The following is a 21,505-nucleotide window of genomic DNA, read 5'->3' as shown; positions in this document are numbered from 1 at the left end:
GTAGAGACGGGGTTTCACCGTGTTAGCCAGGATGGTCTCGATCTCCTGACCTTGTGATCCGTCCACCTCGGCCTCCCAAAGTGCTGGGATTACAGGCTTGAGCCACCGCGCCCGGCCGCTACTGAAGCTTTCTAATGCAGTTACAGGGGCTAGGACTGGAGTCATCTGAAGGCTTTCTCCCTCACATGTCTAGTCTTCCACCTGGGCTGGGAAGGCTCACATAGCTGAGGGCTGGAACACCTCGGCTTCTTGGCTAATTCTCATTCTTGATGTGGTCTCTCCACATGGTCTCTGCAGTACTAGGCTTCTTATGTGATGTTTAGAGTTTCCAAGGCACATAGAAAGGGAGACAGACAGCTGCAGGATGAGTTGGGGGGCAGAAGGGACCATAGCTCTTTTTTTTTAAAAAAGGAGCCAGTTGTGAAGTCACACTTACATCACTTTAGACTGAAATATCACCAGCCCATATTCAGAGGGAGGGGAATTAGACTCTACCTCTTTGAGCAGTTTCAAACACTTTGTGGACAGTGTTTTAAAACTGCCACAGGGAGTTCATTTACCTGTCCTCCTGCCTACTGCTATGGGCAGAGCAGCCTTAAGCACAGCGGCGCAGATAGATGGGGGAGCTAGAACTCGACCATAGCATACCAGAACCCTAAGGGGCGTGGTGGTGAGGCGCTGACCGCTTCTGCTGGAGTTTTTGTCAGTGAGCTCAGGAGTTCAAGTGGCTTCTCTCATTTCCAAAACTATAAAACTGTTCACTATTTAAAATTCTTAGTTCTTATTTAAAATTATTAGTTTAACTTTTGTTTTTTAATGTCTGGGAGTAAGAATCAAGCACTTATTTTTATGGTTAGCCAGTTGCACCAAAATAATTTAAAAATAATCTGCCCAGTGGTTCTCAAACTCTTTGGTTTCAGGACCCCATTACACTCTTAAAATTTATTTCAGACCCCAGCAGCTTTTGATTATATGGTTAACAGTTAAGGATTTTTACCATATTCAAAATTAAAACAGAATTATTTAAAACATCTATGATTGATTTTAAAATAACAAAAAATATTAATATAAATAACATTTTAAATGAAAACTGTTTTTCAAAATTAAACAGCCTAGTCTGGGCGCAGTGGCTCATGCCTGTAATCCCACCACTTTGGGAGGCCAAGGCAGGCGATCACCAGGTCAGGAGATCGAGACCATCCTGGCTAACACGGTGACACCCGGTCTCTACTAAAAATGCAAAAATTAGCCAGGTGTGGTGGCGCATGCCTATAGTCCCAGCTACTCAGGAGGCTGAGGCAGGAGAATCACTTGAACCCAGGAGGCGGAGGTTGCAGTGAACCGAGATCACACCACTGCACTCCAGCCTGGGCAACAGAGCGAGACTCTATCTCAAAAAACAAACAAACAAACAAAAATTAACTAGAAGAGTGGTACTAGTTCACATATTTGCAAATAACTTTAATGTCTGACTTATTAGCAGACAGGTAGATTTTCATATCTGCTTCTGCATTCAGTCTGTGGCCCTCTCACACCTGGTGTAGATTCAGGAAAATCTCACAGTACAAATGTGAGAAAATGGGAGTACAAACGGTAAGTCATGTTTTAGATTTATGAAAATAGTTTTGACTTCATGGGGCTTCCTTGAAAGGGTCTTGGGAGAACTGCTTAATTTTTCCCTGATGGTGTAAATGCTACCTTCAGCTGAAGGCATTTTTATCCTCCAAATTCACATGAGCTCTGTACTGAGGGAAGGTACAGGGAGCTGGACCTAGGATGAGAAACCCATAGTCCTGGGAGGGTGCAGGTGGAGGCTGAAGCAGCAGCAAAATTGTCAGAATTAGGCAGTCGTGCGGTGGCTCATGCCTGTAATCCCAACACTTTGGGGAGGGCTGAGGTGGGCAGATCATGAGGTCAGGAGTTCGAGACCAGCCTGACCAACATGGTGACACCCCATCTCTACTAAAAATACAAAAATTAGCCAGGCATGGTGGCGTGCGCCTGTAATCCCAGCTTCTCGGGAGGCTGAGGCAGGAGAATCACTTGAACCTGGGAGGCGGAGGTTTGCAGTGAGCTGACATGGCGCCACTGCACTCCAGCCTGGGCAACAGAGCGAGACTCTGTCTCAAAAAAAAAAAAGAGGCAGGAGAGTTTCAGGCTGATTGACCAGTGCAGGGAGGTGTTCTGATTCCTTCCTAAATAGGGTAACCATATAATATGCAAGTTAGAACACTTTTGAAAGCAAAAGTGGGCAATAAAAAACTGAAAATGATTATTACCAGATGAAGACTTTGCCAAACAATAAAATAATCATAGATTCACATCACACAGTGACCAGAAAATCACTGTGCAAGACAGTTCACACAACTCTGCTTTGTAGCAAGTTATTGAAGTCTGTTTCTTGAACGTTATACCTGTGTCACTTCCCATGCTTCCCACTGACCTGGCAGCCCCCTGACTGCCCTACCTGGAGTTTGATATTGGCAGCAGTTGCAGTGTGGAAGCTGCAGAGGAGCTGAGTGTGAGTGGAATGGGAAACCTTTAGCTAAAATTAATTTCATTATCCAAGATGTGTGCCAGAATCTTTTCTTAGAATTGAGTAAAACCTGATAAGCTCCTCTAAGAGAATCTTGGTATCCTTTTAAAAAAAACTTTCTTTGTGACACTGTTGCTTTTGGGGATCAGCACTAAATGTGTGGAGGGTAGAGGTTTAGTTAACAATACGTTCTCCCCTCAAAAAGTCTGAACAAGATGCTCTGCTTTTCCCCCAGCTGACTCTCACTTACCCACAACATAGTTAATCATCCCAATAGAAGAGTCGGTCGTGCCCTGTGAACCAAAGAACCAGGAGTAACAACCCGTTGGTATTGACTCATTTAAATGGCAGTTTTCTATATGGTAGCATAAGCATTGCAACTGAAGAATCTGGACTCGACCATCAGGCAGATACCAGATACCAAGCTCTGGATTCTTTAGTGGGAGTAGAGGAGTAGTCACCACACCGCCCTGGATTCTGTCCTGACTCATTTTTTCTAACTTCTTGGGGGAAAGGGCAGATGAGCATTGTTCCAAGTCAGGTTTGTGTAATTCCTGCAGAAAAGACCTATTGTCGGATCCACCTTTATCCTGACTTACCTACATGTTTAATCTTACAGAGGAAAATGTCTTTCATGACACAAGGGATACTGATCTTACTTTAATTATAATCACTGCTGTACCCCCAGCCCCTGCTTCTTTCAGGTGCTTGGCATTGAACTAGTTTTGTCATTTTACTTGCTTGCTACCTACCCCCACTACTATCCTGACAGGCCAGAAGGGAAAGTGCAGTTCCTTAGCTCACTGTACTAATAACTCCTCATCCAGCCCATCCCTAGTTAAGACTGACCCCCCAATGTCCACATTTTTTTAGGTCTGCTCTTCTTTTGTCATCCCTACCGGAGTATCTTAACCCTTTACTTACAGGTTACTTGGAAGTAGTTTTCTTTTAAAACTAGTGTCCTTACTCTATGTGCATCTAATTTTTTTTCAATATTGGAATGTAAATTTCCAGATGTGCTAGACTGTCACTAGAGCAGCAACATGTACAGTAAAACCTATGACTGAATGACTGACTGGGCAAGATTGAGCTTTTGTGATGTTTTACTTATTTTACCTCATTTGGAAACACTGTTGTGTGATCCCAAACAGTAGTACATATTTGATCATCTAATTAAATATTGGTAACTGTCAGTGTGCCAAGCCCTGTAGTGTGTAGGAAATTACTACTCTCTAGAGACTTAAATTCTGATGTACAAAAGATTGTATCCAAATGACTGTAGCATTCTGTGTAAATACCCAGACAAATCTGTTCTCTTCCTGGTTTGGAACAGATTTTAAAAATGAACTCTATAGCTTCCATAGGCCACAAATCATCCTTGTGCGCCACAAAAAGTTACGTCAAAACTTCCTTTGAAAGTTTACCTACTTTATGCTGGAGGAAGACAGTAGGCACCTTTTCCTCAGTGTTGGTGTCATAAGATTTTTGGAGGGCTTTGTTAGAACTAGGCCATTAAATGGCCACACTGTTTCAGATCTTAAGTGCCTGGGATAGTCTCCTTCTCATAGTTAGGAAGATACACCCCCTATTTAGCCCCACCGTGCCCCAGTATAACTTCCTAGATATAGTGGATACCACTAATGTGAATTCTTTTTTTTTTAAATTTTTTTTTTTTTGAGATGGAGTCTCACTCTGTCGCCCAGGCCGGAGTGCAGTGGTATGATCTCATCTCACTGCAACCTCCGCCTCCTGGGTTCGAGCGATTCTCCTGCCTCAGCCTTCCGAGTAGCTGGGATTACAGGTGCCCGCCACCACGCCCGGCTAATTTTTGTATTTTTAGTAGAGATGGGGTTTCACTATGTTGGCCAGGATGGTCTCGATCTCTTGACCTCGTGATCTGCCCGCCTTGGCCTCCCAAAGTGCTGGGATTACAGGCGTGAGCCACTGTGCCCAGCCAAATTTGTGTATTCTTGTGTGTGGGTACTAGTTTTTTTCTGGGGAGCCCTTTAGGTTGGCTCTAGGTCTGCAAGTTCTTTCTAAGGGCTAGTTACCTGAATGGTACACTCCTCACAGTACCAGAGCCTCTTCCTTTCCTCTTCCCTTCACCTTATGTGAGGAGGCCTTCTAACTTTGTTGTTGGGACTATGGCAGTGGTTGTCCTGCTTTTTAATAGCACTTACAAAATCGTGTCACTACCCTGTTACCCTTAGTAAGGTTTTCTCATTTTTCAAGTTCCTTCTGCCACTCACTTCTAGGTTACAAATGGTTAGTTTTATGAAGGGATGCTGAGGGTAAGATTGTACCAAGTAGATCTCATGGAGAAGGCAGCTTTTACCCGGTATCTCTGGTAGATTGCTACCTTCATAGCTTATCTTCTTCTGTATGAATTTCTTAGCAATAGAAGATTAAATTGGGAATGGATTTTTAGTAGTGTGTTTGTCATAGGGAATATAGACGTAATTGGATGTTTTTTCATATAAGCATTTTGTAAATTCAGTTTTGGGTTTTTGGTTTTGTTTTTTGTCTTAATAGAGCTAGGCATTACCAGGGTTGATGCATATTTGTTACTGCAAAGAGTTGTAGACAAGGGAGGAGGGAGCTAAATAATATCAGTGGTCGTTTAAATCTAGAAAATCAGAACTGTGGCTCACTACTGTAATGTCAGTGCTTTCAGAGGCCAAGCAGAAGCATTGCTTGAGCCCAGGAGTGCAAGACCAGTGTGGGTAACCTAGCAAGACCCTGTCTCTACAAAAAATTTAAAAATTAGCCAGGTGTGGTGATGCACGCCTGTAGTCCCAGCAACTCAGGAGGCTGAGATGGAAGGATTACTTGAGCCAGCTGTGATTGAGCCACTGCACTCCAGCTTGGGCAACAGCTGAAAAAAAAAAAAAGAAACAGTTGGTATTCGTTGCTCTTAATAATCCTCTATATCTGGCTTCTCAAACTTTAATGTGCATAAGAATCATGTGTGCACATGCACATCGATTGGGTCTGAGGTAGAGTCTGATGTCTACATTTCTAACAAACTCCCAGGGCATATCGGATGCCGATGTTGCTTGTCCAGAGGCAGCACTCTGAGTATCAGTCTATAGAACATTCAGGGTATATGCAAATCTAACTTTTAGTAATAATAACAACCATATATATTGATCTTTTTTTGGCGTACCAGGCACAGGAAAAATAAAATAAGTCTGGGTATTGGAGTCTAACAACTGGGATTCAGATTGATCTCTTCCCTTTACTAGCTTAACCTTGAACAAATTTTCTCTAAGGCAGGGTTTCTCAACCTTGGCACTATTGACATTTTAGGCTGAGATCATTCTTTGTGGGGGCTGTCTGGTGCATTGTAGGATGTTTAGCAGCATCCCTAGTCTCTACCCACCAGATGCCATTAGCACCCTCCCTCCCATTTGTGACATTCAGAATGACTGCAAGCATTGCCAAATGTCAGGGGGTAGGGTAGGAGGCAAAATCACTTCCAGTCAAGAACCACTGCTCTAAGGCTACTGTTGAAATATGGGTGTTTGGAGGGGTTTGTGATATGAATGATGTACTTTATATAAGTGACATAGAAGCTTATCATGAAGCTTCCACAGACAAAAGGAGAATAGGCGTGCAGTAGCTAATAAGCAGTCTGTGCCACGTCTGGCTTTCTGAGGAGGATGATAAAGCTTACTCCAAGTGCCAGTTCTTTATTTTTACGAAACATTAGTCATTGTACTATGAGATAATATCAGGAATTACTTGAGATTTTTAAATAGGTAGAACTGAGTTTCTAATTCAGTTGATCCCAAGCCTCTGCCCTTTTTTGAAATATGCTGGCGCTGTTGCTACCCTGCCCCTGCCCCTTTCTTCATTCTTACTTCCTGCTGCTGTCCGCATGTCTCTTTTTTCCCCCCTACTCTTTAAAGTTTTATCTCACCAACTTCAGGTCAAATGTCACAACTGTGTTCTGGTCAATTTCCTGTCCTTGCTTGGCTTCTCCAAATGCTAGTACCAAAAGATTTGTGGGATAGGGAGAAGAGACCACTTTAAGAAGCACTGCATTTACTCATCTTCCACAAGGCAACAGAGTTGGGCATCTGATTATTCAACAAAACAAGGCTTCAGTAGCACCCAGGAGGGCAGACAGGCAAACCAGGCTGTAGACACTCTGCATTTGTCAAAATCAGACCAAAGAAAATCTACCCCCCACAGATTAAAAGGTAGCGATAGTCACCATTTCTTTACTGTTGCCACAACATTTTTCTTCTTTTAATTATTATTATGTAGTTGTCTCAAGTCCTTCCTTTAGTCCAGGGTTCCCCAGCGTCTGGGCCACAGATACCGTACTGGTCCCTGGCCCATTAGGAACCATGCGCATAACAGATGAGCAGTGGGTGGGCAGGCCAGCCAGCTGATCAAAGCTCCCTCTGTATTTACAGCCACTGCCCATTGCTTACATTACAGCCTGAGCTCCGCCTCCTGTCAGATCGGATCAGCAGCGGCATTAGATTCTCATAGGAGCACAAACCCTATTGTGAACTGCTCATGTGAGGGATCTAGGCTGCGTGCTCCTTATGAGAATCTAATGCCTGATGATCTGTCACTGTCTCCCATCACCCCCACATGGGACTGTCTAGTTGCAGGAAAACAAGCTCAGGGGCTCCCCACTGATTCTACATTATGTTGTGGTGAGTTGTATAATTATTTCATTCTATATCACAATGTAATAGCAACAGAAATAGAGTGCACAATAAATGCAATGCACTTGAATCATCCCAAACCGTCCCAGCCCCCACCCCCCATCTGTGGAAAAATTGTCTTCCACAAAAGCAGCCCCTGGTGCCAGAAAAGTTGTGGACTGCTGCTTTAGTCCATCTCCTATGATTGCACAGGTAGGCTGCAAATGCCAAGGACTTGATGAGCTCAGTTCACTCCTTGCCAACAATGAATCAATTCCTGAGAGAATGAGTTCCTGAAGTCTTGGTGTTAGCAACTGTAAGTACAGGGACTGCTTGATTTTCTACATCTTAGTGATTTTATGAAGTTTTAGTTTCTTCCATCCTTCCACATCTGCAGAGTCCACAACAAATACAGTGCCATCTGTGCATCTGGCATATAACTCCCACAGTGGCCTTAGTTTCTCCTGAACACCTACATCCCAGAAGTGAAAAGGGACTGTTTTAGAATTTCCCAAGGTTACCTTAATTTTCTCAGTGTGAAATCTTTTGGTAGGTACAGTATTTACAAATTCATCAGCTGCCGCCTGTATGAGACAGTTGTCTTTCTAGCACAGTACCAACCCAGAATAACAGTGTGGAAGGACTGAAATGAAGGCCGACTGGACAGGATAGAAGTCTGGTCTGATAGTCCTTTTCCCAATTTCCCACTGCAAGTAAGTGTCCCAAATTGAAATGCTTTCTTCTTGCTTTAGAACTTCTCTTCATAGGTGATCCAGCTATAAGACTAATCATCCTTCCCTTCTCTTCACTCAGCGTCTCTCCTAGCATCTGGGGAGGTGCGCTGATACCTGTCTGTGGGCACCAGGGAGGCCTGGGCAGCGGCGGAGGACAGGGCACCAGGTGGGCGCTGTGTGCCTGGCTGCTCTAACAGTGCTCGCCCAGCAGCCCGCAATTCTGTTTCTAGCATGCTTATCTTCCCGTCTTCCCAGCCTCTCATCCTCTCACTTGTTTCTAGGGTATGACTGCAGATAACTAAGTCTTCTGAAATTATGCCTAGAATAATATCCGAATTATGGTTTATGTGTTTGTAGGCAAGGGTCCTCTCTCCCAATAAAAAATGTCAAAATTCATTTGATAGAAAGATACCTTTAAAAAATGGATTCTGGCCAGGCACTGTGGCTCACACCTGTGAATCTCAGCACTTTGGGAGGCCCAGGTGGGAGGATCACTTGAGCCCAAGAATTTGAGAACAGCCTGTGCAACCTGGTGAGAGCCTGTCTCTACAAAAAATTTAAAAATTAGGCTGGGTGCGGTGGCTCACACCTGTAATCCCAGCACTTTGGGACGCTGAGGTGGGCAGATCACCTGAAGTCAGGATTTCGAGACCAGCCTGGCCAACATGGTGAAACCCCATCTCTACTAAAAATACAAAAATTAGCCTGGTGTGGTGGCGGATGCTTGTAATCCCAGCTACTCAGGAGGCTGAGGCAGGAGAATTGCTTGAACCTGGGAGGCAGAGGTTGCAGTGAGCCAAGATGGCACCACTGCACTCCAGCCTGGGTGACACGAGTGAAACTCCATCTTAAAAATAATAATAAATTTTTTAAAAAATTAGCTGGGCATGGTGGCATGTGCCTTTAGTCCCAGCTACCAGGGAGGCTGAGGTGGGAGGATCACTTGAGCCCAGGAAGTCAAGGCTACTGTGAGCCTAGATCACACACAGTGCTCCAGCCTGGGTGACACAGTGAGACTGTGACTCAAAAAATATTCTAAATTTCACTTTGCTTCAGGTTATTCTTTAAAAGAAATCAGTAATGTCATTTGAAAATTGAAATGCAGATTTGGTTTCTGACCATTGAAATGGAAGAACAGCAGAGTAATCTGTAGTAAGTCTGTACTGAGAATGGGAATGGGGAAAGACTCACAAAAACATGATTTTAAAACAAAAAGGAAACATGAATGTTACTTCATGGAGTTATCCTGGAAGGTTTTAAGTCAATCCAGGGAACACAACAGATTCTAATAAGACTGTGCTAATGACAGGCTTTGACAGTTGGTTAATACCTCCAGTGATTTGTAGTACATTTTATACTGTGCAAATACTGTTTAAGACTGTATATGTGTAAAGCAAAAGTTACTACCAGTTGATAGTTTTTTACTTTGTGTACTTATCAATATAATATTGAGGCATAAGATACATAGCCACGCTGTCCAGTGGTCATTAGAGAGAAAATGTCTCCAGGATTGTAGGAAAAGCTGTCAGAAGTGAGTCCTTGTTAATTGTGTTTATTCAATGGAGAGTTTCCTATCAGTTAACAGACACAGCTTCCTGTATGACGGAAGTGTTGTGGCTCGTGGCCATCCCTGCTCCTAATGTTTACATACCTGTATGAAGTCAGAGGCCTTTATAGAAAGAAGAAAATATGGTGTTAAAGTAGAAATGACTCCTTTTTCTTAAAATCCGTATCAGAGTAATATTTATTTTGGTTACAAGAAAAAACTATGTTATCTTTTTTCTTTTTGCCTTGTATGTATTCCACTTACATTTTGAAAAGTGTTTTTAGTTACAAATAAACTTTAAACCTCTGTGTAGGAACATGTGAAAAGTATAGGCATAGTCTCTTCACTTTCTCAGTTACATCCTCTCATGCAAAGGTTCTGATCACAGTTAAATTTCAATGTCTTCAAACAGGGATAAGTGGGTTTTTTAAAGGAGGCAAAGTCTTATAGTTATTTCTATAACCCCACTGATAGTTTGGTTGGCTGGTTTTAAAAAATCTTATTACACAAAACTGAGATGACCCAGTTTCGAGAATCTCAATTAAAATAAGTGCCCAGGTGAAGACAGACGGGTAGACTTCATGCAAAATTAGGAAATGTACTTTTCCGCTCCTATCTATCTTTAATACCTTAATTTCAACCCCTCTTTTCCCAATTCAGGATTTTCCCTACTCTCTAATCATTTGGATTAATAATTTAAATTACATACCATTCTAAGGTACACTTGAACCAGTGTTTAAAATTAAACTTGTGGCCGGGCACGGTGGCTCAAGCCTGTAATCCCAGCACTTTGGGAGGCCGAGACGGGCAGATCATGAGGTCAGGAGATCGAGACCATCCTGGCTAACACGGTGAAACCCCGTCTCTACTAAAAATACAAGAAAATTAGCCGGGCGAGGTGGCGGCGCCTGTAGTCCCAGCTACTCCGGAGGCTGAGGCAGGAGAATGGTGTGAACCCGGGAGGCGGAGCTTGCAGTGAGCCGAGATCGCGCCACTGCACTCCAGCCTGGACTCCGTGTCAAAAAAATAAAATAAAATTAAATTAAATTAAATTAAACTTGTATTTCTTGTTGTGGAACCAAAAGCATCTTCTGGAGGAGACAGGAGATTAGTAAAGGGTGTACTTAGGTGACCTGAGGGCAAACCTGCTCAGTCATTTTATTGAGAAATAGGTGGGATGCTTGAACAGCCTCAAGTAAAGCTTCTCTTATTCCCTGTTCTCCTGACACTGGCCTTCTGAGAGTTGTTAACATTGTCCTCTACCCCTGGGGATGGGACTGCCTGCCCACTTTGTAGGCCAGCAGATCCTAACTTTCCCAATGAGAACTTAGTAAAAAAATAAAATTGTAGGCCTTCATATCAGAATTTTTCTGTTTTATTCTCTGATAAAGTACACATGACAAAAAGCTACCTGAATTCATCCAATAGCAGCTTTAAGTGACTATCTAAAGCTTGATATTCAGGGCCGAGCATGGTGGCTCACACCTGTAATCCCAGCACTTGTGGGAGGCTGAGGCGGGTGGGATCACAAGGTCAGGAGTTTGAGACCAGTCTAGCCAATATGGTGAAACTCCAGCTCTACTAAAATTACAGAAATTAACTGGGCATGGTGGCACACGCCTGTAGTCCCAGCTTGGGAGACTGAGGCAGGAGAATCGCTTGAACCCGCGAGGCGGAGGTTGCAGTGAGCCAAGATCACACCACTATACTCCAACCTGGGTGACACAGCCAGACTCCATCTCAAAAAAAAAAAAAAGTTTGATATTCAGTAACAATGCTTGGTCTTTTCCAGTGGATTCTCAGACCATTCACAGTAATTCCTGAGGGCCCACAGGTTAGGGATCCCTCACTATTGAGTTTTCTTCAGGGTCAACTACATTTGATATTATTTCACTTAGCATTTAATTATTTTTCATATTGCACCTTTATTCTCCAGTTTTGAAGTTTAACACAAGTGTAATACGTTTTTTGTCGTTATGTAATTGTTGTGTACTTGACTCCTTAACTTTTCTGTTTTCTCTACTTTTTTCTGAACTTTCAGAAAAAAATTAACACCTAAACTGCAAGCAGATTAGAGAGACATAACAATCTTAATTGGATTTCTGGTCATATCACAGGTGATAAGCCATCACAGGTGACAGACTGTGAAATGTTACAGCTTATGCTCCTGACTGGTTGTCCACTCGTAACCTGTAGCAGCGGCTCCCAAATGCAGACTCCCTGCTTCAAGGCCGTGGTTGTGGGTGGGGCACTGAAATATATAGATTCTTCGGTCCCCCTCTAGATATTCTAGACTCACTGGGCCTGGGGTGGGGTCTAGAAACCTTGAAAGTTCCATCGGTTATTTTGATGCACAGTGAAATTTGGGAACCACCAAGTTTTTGTACGACCCATATGTCTGCATGTGGTGACATACTGGTAAACCTTTATCTTTTTTGTGCACTGAAGGACCAGCAGCATTGGGCCTATGCCAGCATGTCACCTCTAGGGTTAGACTGCCCTCACGTTCGTTTTTTCTAGGTTAGTTTCTTAGCACTACCAACTTGAACATGAACGGTGTGACTCCTGAGCTCTAGTGTCTTTTTAGGAGGCAGCTTGGAATATTGTCAGTACTGGATTTTAGAGAGCCTGGCTTCTCTGAGTGAACTCTTGGCCTTGGTTCCTCATCTGTAAAAAGATTTTAGAGTAGCCTTTTGCCTTTAAGTGTTTACCATAAACTAGATAAAAAAGCATTCCTCTTTATTTGCAACCCCTATATTAGTGTTATTTCCATACATAGTCCACTTTTCATTAACTGCACTCCAGGTGTCATAGCTGTATCAGCCAGCGCCTCTAGAATTTCTTCCTTCAGTTTGCTGTAACAAAGTACCATAAATTGGATGGCTTATAAACAACAGAAGTTTATGGCTCACAGTTCTGGAGGCTAGAAATATGAGATCAAGGTACTGGCAGCTTCAGGTCTGGTGAGGATGCATTTCTTGGTTTCCAGACAACTGTCTTCTTGCTGTATCCTCATATGGTAGAGAAAAGAGCTTTTGAGGTTCTCTTTAAGGACACTAATCCTTTTCATGAGGATTTCTACCCCCAACCCAATACCTTCAAAGACTCCACCTCCTAATACCATCACATTGAGGGTTAGGATTTCAACATAAACGTTTTGAGGGGATGCAAACATGTAGGCAGATAGGCAAACGTATGATGACCAAGAACCAGTTCTAACCTCAGGAAATGAAGCAGTAACAGTAGTATCATTTCACTGGAGAAGTTACTGCCTGTTTCTAGAGGGAGAGCGCTGATTACGAGCTCTCCCTACATTCCACCTTGGGAAAATTGCCATCAGATATCATGTAAAAGTATGAAGTCATCTTTTTTAAACACAGAGTATGACTTCATGGTGTAGACAATGTTAAAAATTCTCTGGCCGGGTGCAGTGGCTCATGCCTGTAATCCCAGTACTTTGGGAGGCCGAGGCCGGTGGATCACCTGAGATAGGGAGTTCAAGACCAGCCTGACAAACATGGTGAAACCCTGTGTCTACCAAAACACAAAATTAGCCAGGCATAATGGCGCATGCCTGTAATCCCAGTTACTCAGGAGGCTGAGGCAGGAGACTCGCTTGAACCCGGGAGGCGGAGGTTGCAGTGAGCCGAGATCGTGCCATTGCACTCTAGCCTGGGCAACAAGAGCAAAACTCCGCCTTTAAAAAAAAAAAAAAAAGAAAGAAAATCTCTCTCTGTATCTAATCTAAAACAAATTTTTTGGTGGCTTACACTTACAATCCCAGCACTCTGGGAGGCTGAGGTAGGAGGATTGCTTGAGCCTAGGAGTTCAAGACCAGCCTGGGCAACATAGTGAGACCTCAGTCTATACAAATGAAACAGAAAACATTAGCCAGGTGTGGTGCTGTATGCCTGTAGTCCCAGCTACTCAGGTGGCTAAGGTGGGAGGATCACTGGAGCCTAGAAGTCAAGGCTACAGTGACCCGAGATCGTGCCACTCACTGCATTCCAGGCTGGGTAGTGGATCAAGACCATTTCAAAAATAAAAAGTAAAGCAAGTTTTTAATAGTTTTTGGTAAATAATAATATCACAAAGAGATATTAAAGGATTAATAATGGTGATCTCACTGCTGTTTAATGAGAGAATACTCGTGGGTGTGTGTTGCTCTATAGTTTCCTTCTTTCTCTCACTTAATTCTGAAAACATTCCTGTGAGGTAGACAGTGTCCGAGCTCTTTCTGCCTCTTGGCCAGTCTGGGCCCTGTTCTTCCCATTACCCGCTATTCGGTTGCCCATACTTTCTCCCACCTTTTTTGCCATGTCATGTTTTCTTCCTCAGCTTGTATTCTCCTCTGCTTTTCCTTTGTAATAGCTCATTCCCCTAACCTGTTGCATCTCTCACACCAAATTTCAGACCAAGAGAAAAACGGGATGGGTTTGGGGCAAGTACAGGCCCATGGGTAGGCTTTTTATTCCCTCCCTCTTCATCTCTTCTTTCTCTTAAATGGAGGCATCAGACTTTGTAACCAGTTAGCAGAGGGCATCTTGAAGGAGTTGGTCTTGTTCAGTATCAAAACTCCTGACATTTAACCCTCTGCCTAGTACATGGGCATTCAGTAAATGAGTGAATAAATCCAATTCACATCGTATATTTAGTTAAAAGAGTAGTTTTGCTGGGCGCAGTGGCACTCCAGAAGCCAACACAATGCTTTAGAATGGTGGCCAAATTATGGTGTACCCATGTAACAGTGATTTATAGTAACAGCTAACGGGGTTGGAGGAATGTCTTTAAGTATTAAATTTAGAGAACCCAATTACGGAATACATATTGAAATGAAAATTGAATAACCTGTAACTGGATACTTACCATTCTTCTCCCTCTCCCACCTAACATTGTTTATAATGTAAAAAGTATGGCCATCTATTAGATTCTTTTTAAGGTGAGATTATAGAGATACAAGAGCAAGGAAGAACCAGTTAGTGGGTCAGAAAATGAAACTTCTGTGCTTAAGATGGTCATACATGATGTAGCTCTGAGCAGAAACTGCTGTCATTTGTCACTAATTTAGCTTCTCGGTGCTGAGATGTGTTTCTCATTTAAATATTGTTTACACTTTCCTACGTGTCAAGGAGAGGTTTGAGAATTGAGGCAAGTTTCCTGCTTCTTCGTAGCTAGGTAGGCTTAGAATGGTTTTAACATTCTTTTATCATCCACTTTACTTACTTGACCAATGGCTATGGGTTTGTGGCAGTTCTGCATCCATTTCTGTACTTGTTTTGTAAAGAGAATCCACACAGTAAACAAGAGAGGAGAGAGGTAATCTTTCCATCCTTTTTAGTACACTGTAAAAATTGGGATAGTGCCACCATCTGCTTATTTTTTGATGTATTATTCGCAGTGCTGGTCCCAAAGGTGATAACATCTATGAATGGAGATCAACCATTCTAGGGCCTCCAGGATCCGTGTATGAGGGTGGTGTATTCTTTCTTGATATCACTTTTACACCAGAATATCCCTTCAAGCCTCCAAAGGTAAGAAATCTCCCTGTATGCTCAAATTTACTAATTCCCACAAGAGAGCAACTGTTGAGGTTTTTCTAAATTTAATTTTTAATCACAAAACCTAGATTTATCTTATGTCCTAATAGATCTGAGTATTTTAACATATACAAAACACTTCTTTAGGTTGATTTTGCCTTATCTGGCAGAGACCATTCTAGGTGTAAGTGCTTTGTTTTGATGGTGCTTAAAATTGCGCTATTTATAGTAATATTGTCATAAACCTAGAATTAATCCCCCGTTTTCCAGCCCATAGAGAAGGGTTTTAAACAGTTAAAAATGGTGTCAAGCCAGGTGCAGTGGTGTGCACCTGTAGTCCGGCTACTTGCGAGGACTGTTTGAGCTCAAGAGTTTGAGTCCAGTCTGGGCAACAAAGCGAGACCCCAAAAAAAGGAGGCAGGACAGGTCAGGGGGTCAAACAACTAGAGAATCAGAATCTCTTACCAAAGTTTTGGATTCTGTTCTGCTCCCTGTCATGTTTTGGTCTTGCTCAATTCCTTACCTCCAGGCCTCAGTTTTCTTTCTAGGAGAGGTGGGGATTGCCCAAGTCACCCATCTCTTGTACTCAATCTGTGATTCTCATTCAGTCAGAAATAAAACGCAGTCTTTGGGGATTAGGTAGACTGCCAGATAAAAGTACAGTTGCAGCAACAAGAAGTAATTGAGGCCGGGCGCGGTGGCTCAAGCCTGTAATCCCAGCACTTTGGGAGGCCGAGACGGGTGGATCACAAGGTCAGGAGATCGAGACCATCCTGGCTAACACGGTGAAACCCCGTCTCTACTAAAAAAATACAAAAAACTAGCCGGGCGAGGTGGCGGGCGCCTGTAGTCCCAGCTACTCGGGAGTCTGAGGCAGGAGAATGGTGTGAACCCGGGAGGCGGAGATTGCAGTGAGCTGAGATCTGGCCACTACACTCCAGCCTGGGCGACAGAGCGAGACTCTGTCTCAAAAAAAAAAAAAAAAAAAAAGTAATTGAAAGTCACTTTTTTAAAAAACTGGTAAAATTACAGGTAATTTTTACTTTGTGTTTTGGTATATTTCACAAATAAAAATTAAGAGACCCAAATAACACCTGCTCATGTGGCTTGTGTTCTGCTGTGGTCCTTGCCCATTACTGGCTCTGCATCCATGGACAGTCGATTACATAGATAGTAAATTCTGTGATTTAGGTAGACAGGATGTCTGTGGGACCTGATGTAAAGGTCAGAAAAAAGCAGAAGTAGACTTCAAATTTTGTTCAGCTTTTTGGGTGTAGTCATTGTTTGCTAAGTATGTTGTTTAATTATCTTTAGGTACCTATTATGTTGCACTTCAGTTTTTAAGAGAGACTTACGATTTTAAATATTTTAAAGCTTTTAAGTATTTTAAAGCTTACTTTGAGGCAGTGTAGTACTACCAGCTAGCACAAGAGGTCAGCAAACAATTACCTATTCAGACTTGGAAATGTTAATATTTAAAAGATTTAAAATTGCTAAAGATAAAATTAGGAAGTACTGAACTTACCATCAGGGGACATAACATTTTAAATGAAATTGACACAGTCCCTGAGATGGTCAGTGAACACTTTCTAATCAAATTTATTAAACAAGTCTATCTTCTTGACAGCTTTAATTAAAACTGCTTTTATTCACCTTTTTAAAAACTACCTATCTGGGAGTTTTTTTTTCTTTCTTTCTAATTAGGGTCATTCAGTTGAGTATTTAGTAAAAAGTTTGTTTGCTTTTTAACTATTGTTTGACACTTCCTTGTTTTCCTTAGGTTACATTTCGGACAAGAATCTATCATTGTAATATTAACAGTCAAGGTGTTATTTGCTTGGACATATTGAAAGATAATTGGAGTCCAGCACTAACCATTTCTAAAGTCCTCCTTTCTATCTGCTCACTTCTTACAGACTGTAATCCTGGTAAGGTTAATAATTCTTTACCTTGTTTTATTCTTCCTCACCTGAAAAGTACTTGTTTCCAAAAGCTTTCAAAGGACAAAACTAATTTTTCTGCAAAACTTTATGAATATAAAAACTAATCTGCTTTTCAAAGAAAGTTTTAATCGAGAAGTTCAGTCTACTAGTTGAGACATACAACTTCATTAATCAGTATATTCTAGCAACAAGGTATTTTAAACTGAAGACGAAGTTTGCCTTGGGCTTTTACAGTTTCAGTTATTCTTCCCTCTATTTTTTTTTCCTGTTGCTTAATTTCCCATATAGTTCTTATAAAACAAATCATACACTTCTAAATGCCAAGTCATCTGCCTGGCAAGCCTCACCTTGCCTGTGGGGTTCAGTGGGCATGTGCCCATAGCTGGTCACTGAGATGGCACTCAGTTTTGAAAATGGTATTTGTTAAATACTTAGTGACTATTGAATTGTGACTTTTTTGGGACTTCATTTCATTTAAAAAATATTTTTCTGTAGTCCCAGCTACTAGGGTGGCTGAGGTGGCAGGATTGTTTGAACCCAGAAGGTCAAGGCTGCAGTGAGCCATGAGCATGCCGCTGCACAGAACTCCAGCCTGGGTGGCAAAGTGAGACCCTGTCTCAAAAAAAAAAAAAAAAAAATGTGTGTATATATATATAAATATATATATGTGTGTCTATACACACATATATTATTTATTTTATTTTCTAGGTAAACCAAATATAAATTTAGTTATTAAAGATCCTAAGATTCAGAGAAATACTATACTTAATTGGAGGTCCAGGTTTTGCCTGGCAACCTGGCTCTTTAACCAGTGTAAAGGTAAATAGTGTTGCATTGCAACAGCCCCGAAGACTTCACAGTATTCACAATGCCATAACTGGTGACACTGAGCTAAGGGTCACATCAACACAGTTGGATGTTCATTGTAGTCTGGAGCCTTGACCGTTCCAGTCTCCACTGAACTCAGCCTAACACATAAGAGTAAAGAAACTCCAATCGGGTGTTGTTTATTGGGAGAAAAATGGAATGAACTAAGATACAGACAGACCAGTAAACTAAAGCCTGAGCATTCCCTCTTCCTCCCATGTTACGATTTTTAAATTTTTGATGGAAAAATATCCGGCATAGTGGAGTGGTGTTTCGAAGATGGGTTTGATCACACATACTTGGTTGTACATGTCTGCCCAAGCTGTCACTAATGTATTTGCTAAAGTTTAAAATGTTCTTTTCCTTTCTCCAAAGTAATCTACATTCTTTTCTTCCAGCCGACCCCTTGGTGGGAAGTATTGCCACTCAGTATATGACCAACAGAGCAGAACATGACAGAATGGCCAGACAGTGGACCAAGAGATACGCTACATAAACTGGGTTTTCACAATTCTTACATTATTTGTCACAGAAGAGAGCTGCTTATGATTCTGAAGGGGTCAGGGAGGGTGGGAGTTGGTAAAGAGTAGGGTATTTCTATAACAGATATTATTCAGTCTTATTTCCTAAGATTTTGTTGTAACTTAAGGTATCTTGCTACAGTAGACAGAATTGGTAATAGCAACTTTTAAAATTGTCATTAGTTCTGCAATATTAGCTGAAATGTAGTACAGAAAAGAATGTACATTTAGACATTTGGGTTCAGTTGCTTGTAGTCTGTAAATTTAAAACAGCTTAATTTTGTACAGGTTACACATATGGCCATTTATGTAAAGTCCCTCTAAGACTACATACTTTTTGTTTAAAACAAAATTGGAATTTGTTTTCCCTTCTTGGAAGGGAACATTGATATTTAACAGAGTTTTTAGAGACTGTCATCTCATATATATAAAATGGACACGTGGCTGTAAGACACCATATAGGAGATGAGTAATGTGTTTTATTTTATATGCCAATCTACTTTGTTTAAAAAAGGTTTAAATCAGGACTTGTGAAAACCTGTAGTGAAATACCTTAAGCTGTTAACTGTAAGGCGTGGAATAGGAGTTGCTCAGTGGATTGGTTATATGTTGTGGACTACTTAAGTCTGCATTTGTTACTGTGCTAATAAACAATATTAAAAACCGCCTAATACTGCTGTGTTCATTTACTTTTATTTTGCCTTTTGGTTGCTGTTTGCAGATTCTTCTGAAATCGATAGGTATCTGCTTCTAAAACAAGCTAAAAATAATGCATATTTAGTAGGTATTATTTACCCATATTAGGATCTGTACTTTACACAGCTGTAGATGTTGAGGTATCCTAGACAAGGTTAAATAATCTACCCCATTTAGGCTTCAAAGACGAACCCTACTGCATTTTTTTTTAAAGCGTTTTCTGACTTGCAGATGCTGTAGTAGCAAGTACATGGGAAATGGGTTCTGTCAGGGATAAACTGGTACACTGCCGTAGGGGGCATTTTGGCAGTACCTAAGTATACACATGGCATGACCCAGCAGTGCTGTTTCTGTGTGTCTTTCATTACAGAATTTAAAAAGAATTGGTAACTCTGTCTGTACTAATATAGACTAAGTTGCATTAGCAGGAAACAAACTGGAAGGTACTTATTTAAAAATCATTATGAAAGCATTTGTCCATCTATGTAACATGTATGGAGGGAAAAGCTAGATTAATATTCAGTAACTGGGGGAAAAGGTAAGGGGTGAGTTAGTGTCTGAGTGGTAATTTTTTGACCAAAAAATGAATTTATGATGAGAAATTTTGAAGAATTCTACTGTAGCAGCAATAGCTGATTTATAAGTATTGTCTTTTATATGTAGTAGTTCTTCACTTGAGCTCATGAAAAAAAGTATTCCATTTAAGATGTTACAAATTACTTGATGTTTTAATATGTTCTTTGCTGAATAGCTTATTTTACATTTCAATCAAAATAGTTATTTCACAGATGAAACCACTAGCTTGCTTACTTCCTTTTAAATTAATAAAGTTACAATCAGCCACATTGCTCAAGTCTTGCCAAAATCTTTAGAGAAACAACACAAATTCATACATCTAAGACCATCTAGAGCCCAGTATTTTTGATACTTTCATTGTATATGACTAGTTTTCTAGAAAACTATTCCAGAAGATACAGTCTTCCTTCCAGAAAATACAGCTTTACTGTCCTTAAGTGCCTAATCATTTTCAAGAGGAGGAGCAAACAGTTTGCCCTCAAGTATCTGGTCTACCAACAGGGATCTGGCTGAAGAAAAAACGGCCTTAGAGTGTGATGAACCTACTTTACACTACCTGGCACCTCAAATCATGCGAAACATTCTAATTTGACCCTAAATCATGGGTCTTAGTCTGTTTAGCAAAATCTCCACAAGATGAAATTTAGCTTACTACCCCAAACTGTTCAATGTTTTGGGTCCAATTTAGACATAAAAAGTGTTCTATAATCCTAGACGTTAGATAAATGAACTTTTTAAAAACAAAGTCATGTCTGAGCTTAGAAGTTTGCATAATGTAACAGAATGATTTATGGTATCTTCTGAAACAGCTTGGGGATAGGGGGAAGTTACACATAGGTGCATTTGCATAACTGTCCAAGCTTTATTTTACTGTTTTCACAAGTATAACATAAATAACAAAGGTGCTAATTTCAAAGACAGGTTTCAAACAATGAGAATAAGAATATATTATTTCATAACAGGCAATAATAACCTTAGCCCAAATACTTTTAACATCTAAAGTGCATTAAATGACTTCCTTGGGAATTTTCCTAAGGACCAAAGGTAGATACAAACAGCCTATTTTAAATAGTGATATTACTCCATGTTCACAGACACTTAAAGGCAGTCGCTATTCAACATACAATTGTGAAATTACTGATTTTTAGTTCTCAGAACTAGAGTTACCTTTGTTTTTCCTCCCAGGCAAAGGAAAGCTTGATTTGCTCTGGGGTTGAGAAAGTTTACTGGCTAATAAAGTGAATGGTTCAATCAGAGTTTTCCGATCTGTAACAGTCACCTCCCACAGTCTCACTTTCTCACTTTTTGCCCACTGCTGTGCCACTTCAGCGTCCACTTGTCTCTGCTCAGAAAGGTCGATTTTGTTTCCTAATACAACAATTGCTACCTGAAAGAAAACGGATTGAAAAGATCATACTAGTACTTTGCCAACATCAGTTCCTGGGCAAAATGGAGACATAGGGAAAACTGTTCCATTTAACAAACCTGCTTCATTAAACTCATTCTCAAGTGTGACTGGATATTAGGGTATCACCTTACTCCTTAATGCGTTTTTGTTAAAAATGCAGATGCTCGGCTGGGTGCAGTGACTCATGCCTGTATTCCCAGCATTTTGGGAGGCCGAGGCTCATGGATCTCTTGAGGTCAGGAGTTCGAGACCACCCTGGCCAACAGGGTGAAACCCCATCTCTACTGAAAATAAGAAAATTAGCCGGGCATGGTGGCATACGCCTGTAGTCCCCTCTACTTGGGAGGCTGACGCAGGAGAATCACTTGAACCTGGGAGGCAGAGGTTGCAGTAAGCCGAGATGGCACCACTGCACTCCAGCCTGGGTGACTGCGCAAAACTCCATCTCAAAAAAAAAAAAAAAAAAAAAAAAAAGGC

General features: G+C 41.3%; 2 protein-coding genes and 1 pseudogene across 8 annotated transcripts in view; 1 reads left to right on the top strand and 2 right to left on the bottom strand.

The window, feature by feature from the left end:
- Window positions 1–19,019, top strand: part of UBE2E1 (ubiquitin conjugating enzyme E2 E1) — an 86,009-nt gene extending 66,990 nt beyond the window's left edge. For 2 of the 3 annotated variants that reach the window (XM_028843645.2, XM_015132279.3), the window contains 3 exons: window positions 14,879–15,011; window positions 16,798–16,945; window positions 18,226–19,019. In XM_028843645.2, the coding sequence (XP_028699478.1) occupies window positions 14,879–15,011; window positions 16,798–16,945; window positions 18,226–18,323 (379 nt within the window). In that variant the 3' untranslated portion in view covers window positions 18,324–19,019. Of the gene's footprint in view, window positions 1–14,878; window positions 15,012–16,797; window positions 17,593–18,225 lie in introns of those variants that run through there. The other variant, XM_015132278.3, reaches the window with a different exon arrangement.
- Window positions 5,372–8,167, bottom strand: LOC100428298 (ADP-ribosylation factor-like protein 4A; annotated as a pseudogene). The gene is made up of 2 exons (XR_013413439.1): window positions 8,049–8,167; window positions 5,372–7,907 (listed from the first exon to the last, which is right to left on the bottom strand). The product of XR_013413439.1 is annotated as an ADP-ribosylation factor-like protein 4A (transcript).
- Window positions 19,020–19,770: 751 nt separating the features above from the next.
- Window positions 19,771–21,505, bottom strand: part of NKIRAS1 (NFKB inhibitor interacting Ras like 1) — a 31,114-nt gene continuing 29,379 nt past the window's right edge. For 3 of the 4 annotated variants that reach the window (XM_077990277.1, XM_077990276.1, XM_077990278.1), the window contains exon 4: window positions 20,463–21,003. In XM_077990277.1, the coding sequence (XP_077846403.1) occupies window positions 20,765–21,003 (239 nt within the window). In that variant the 3' untranslated portion in view covers window positions 20,463–20,764. 4 annotated transcript variants of the gene reach the window in all.

This window comes from Macaca mulatta, chromosome 2 (genome assembly GCF_049350105.2).
Source record: "Macaca mulatta isolate MMU2019108-1 chromosome 2, T2T-MMU8v2.0, whole genome shotgun sequence".
Taxonomy (NCBI): domain Eukaryota; kingdom Metazoa; phylum Chordata; class Mammalia; order Primates; family Cercopithecidae; genus Macaca; species Macaca mulatta.
This window is presented reverse-complemented; position numbering and strand designations above follow the sequence as displayed.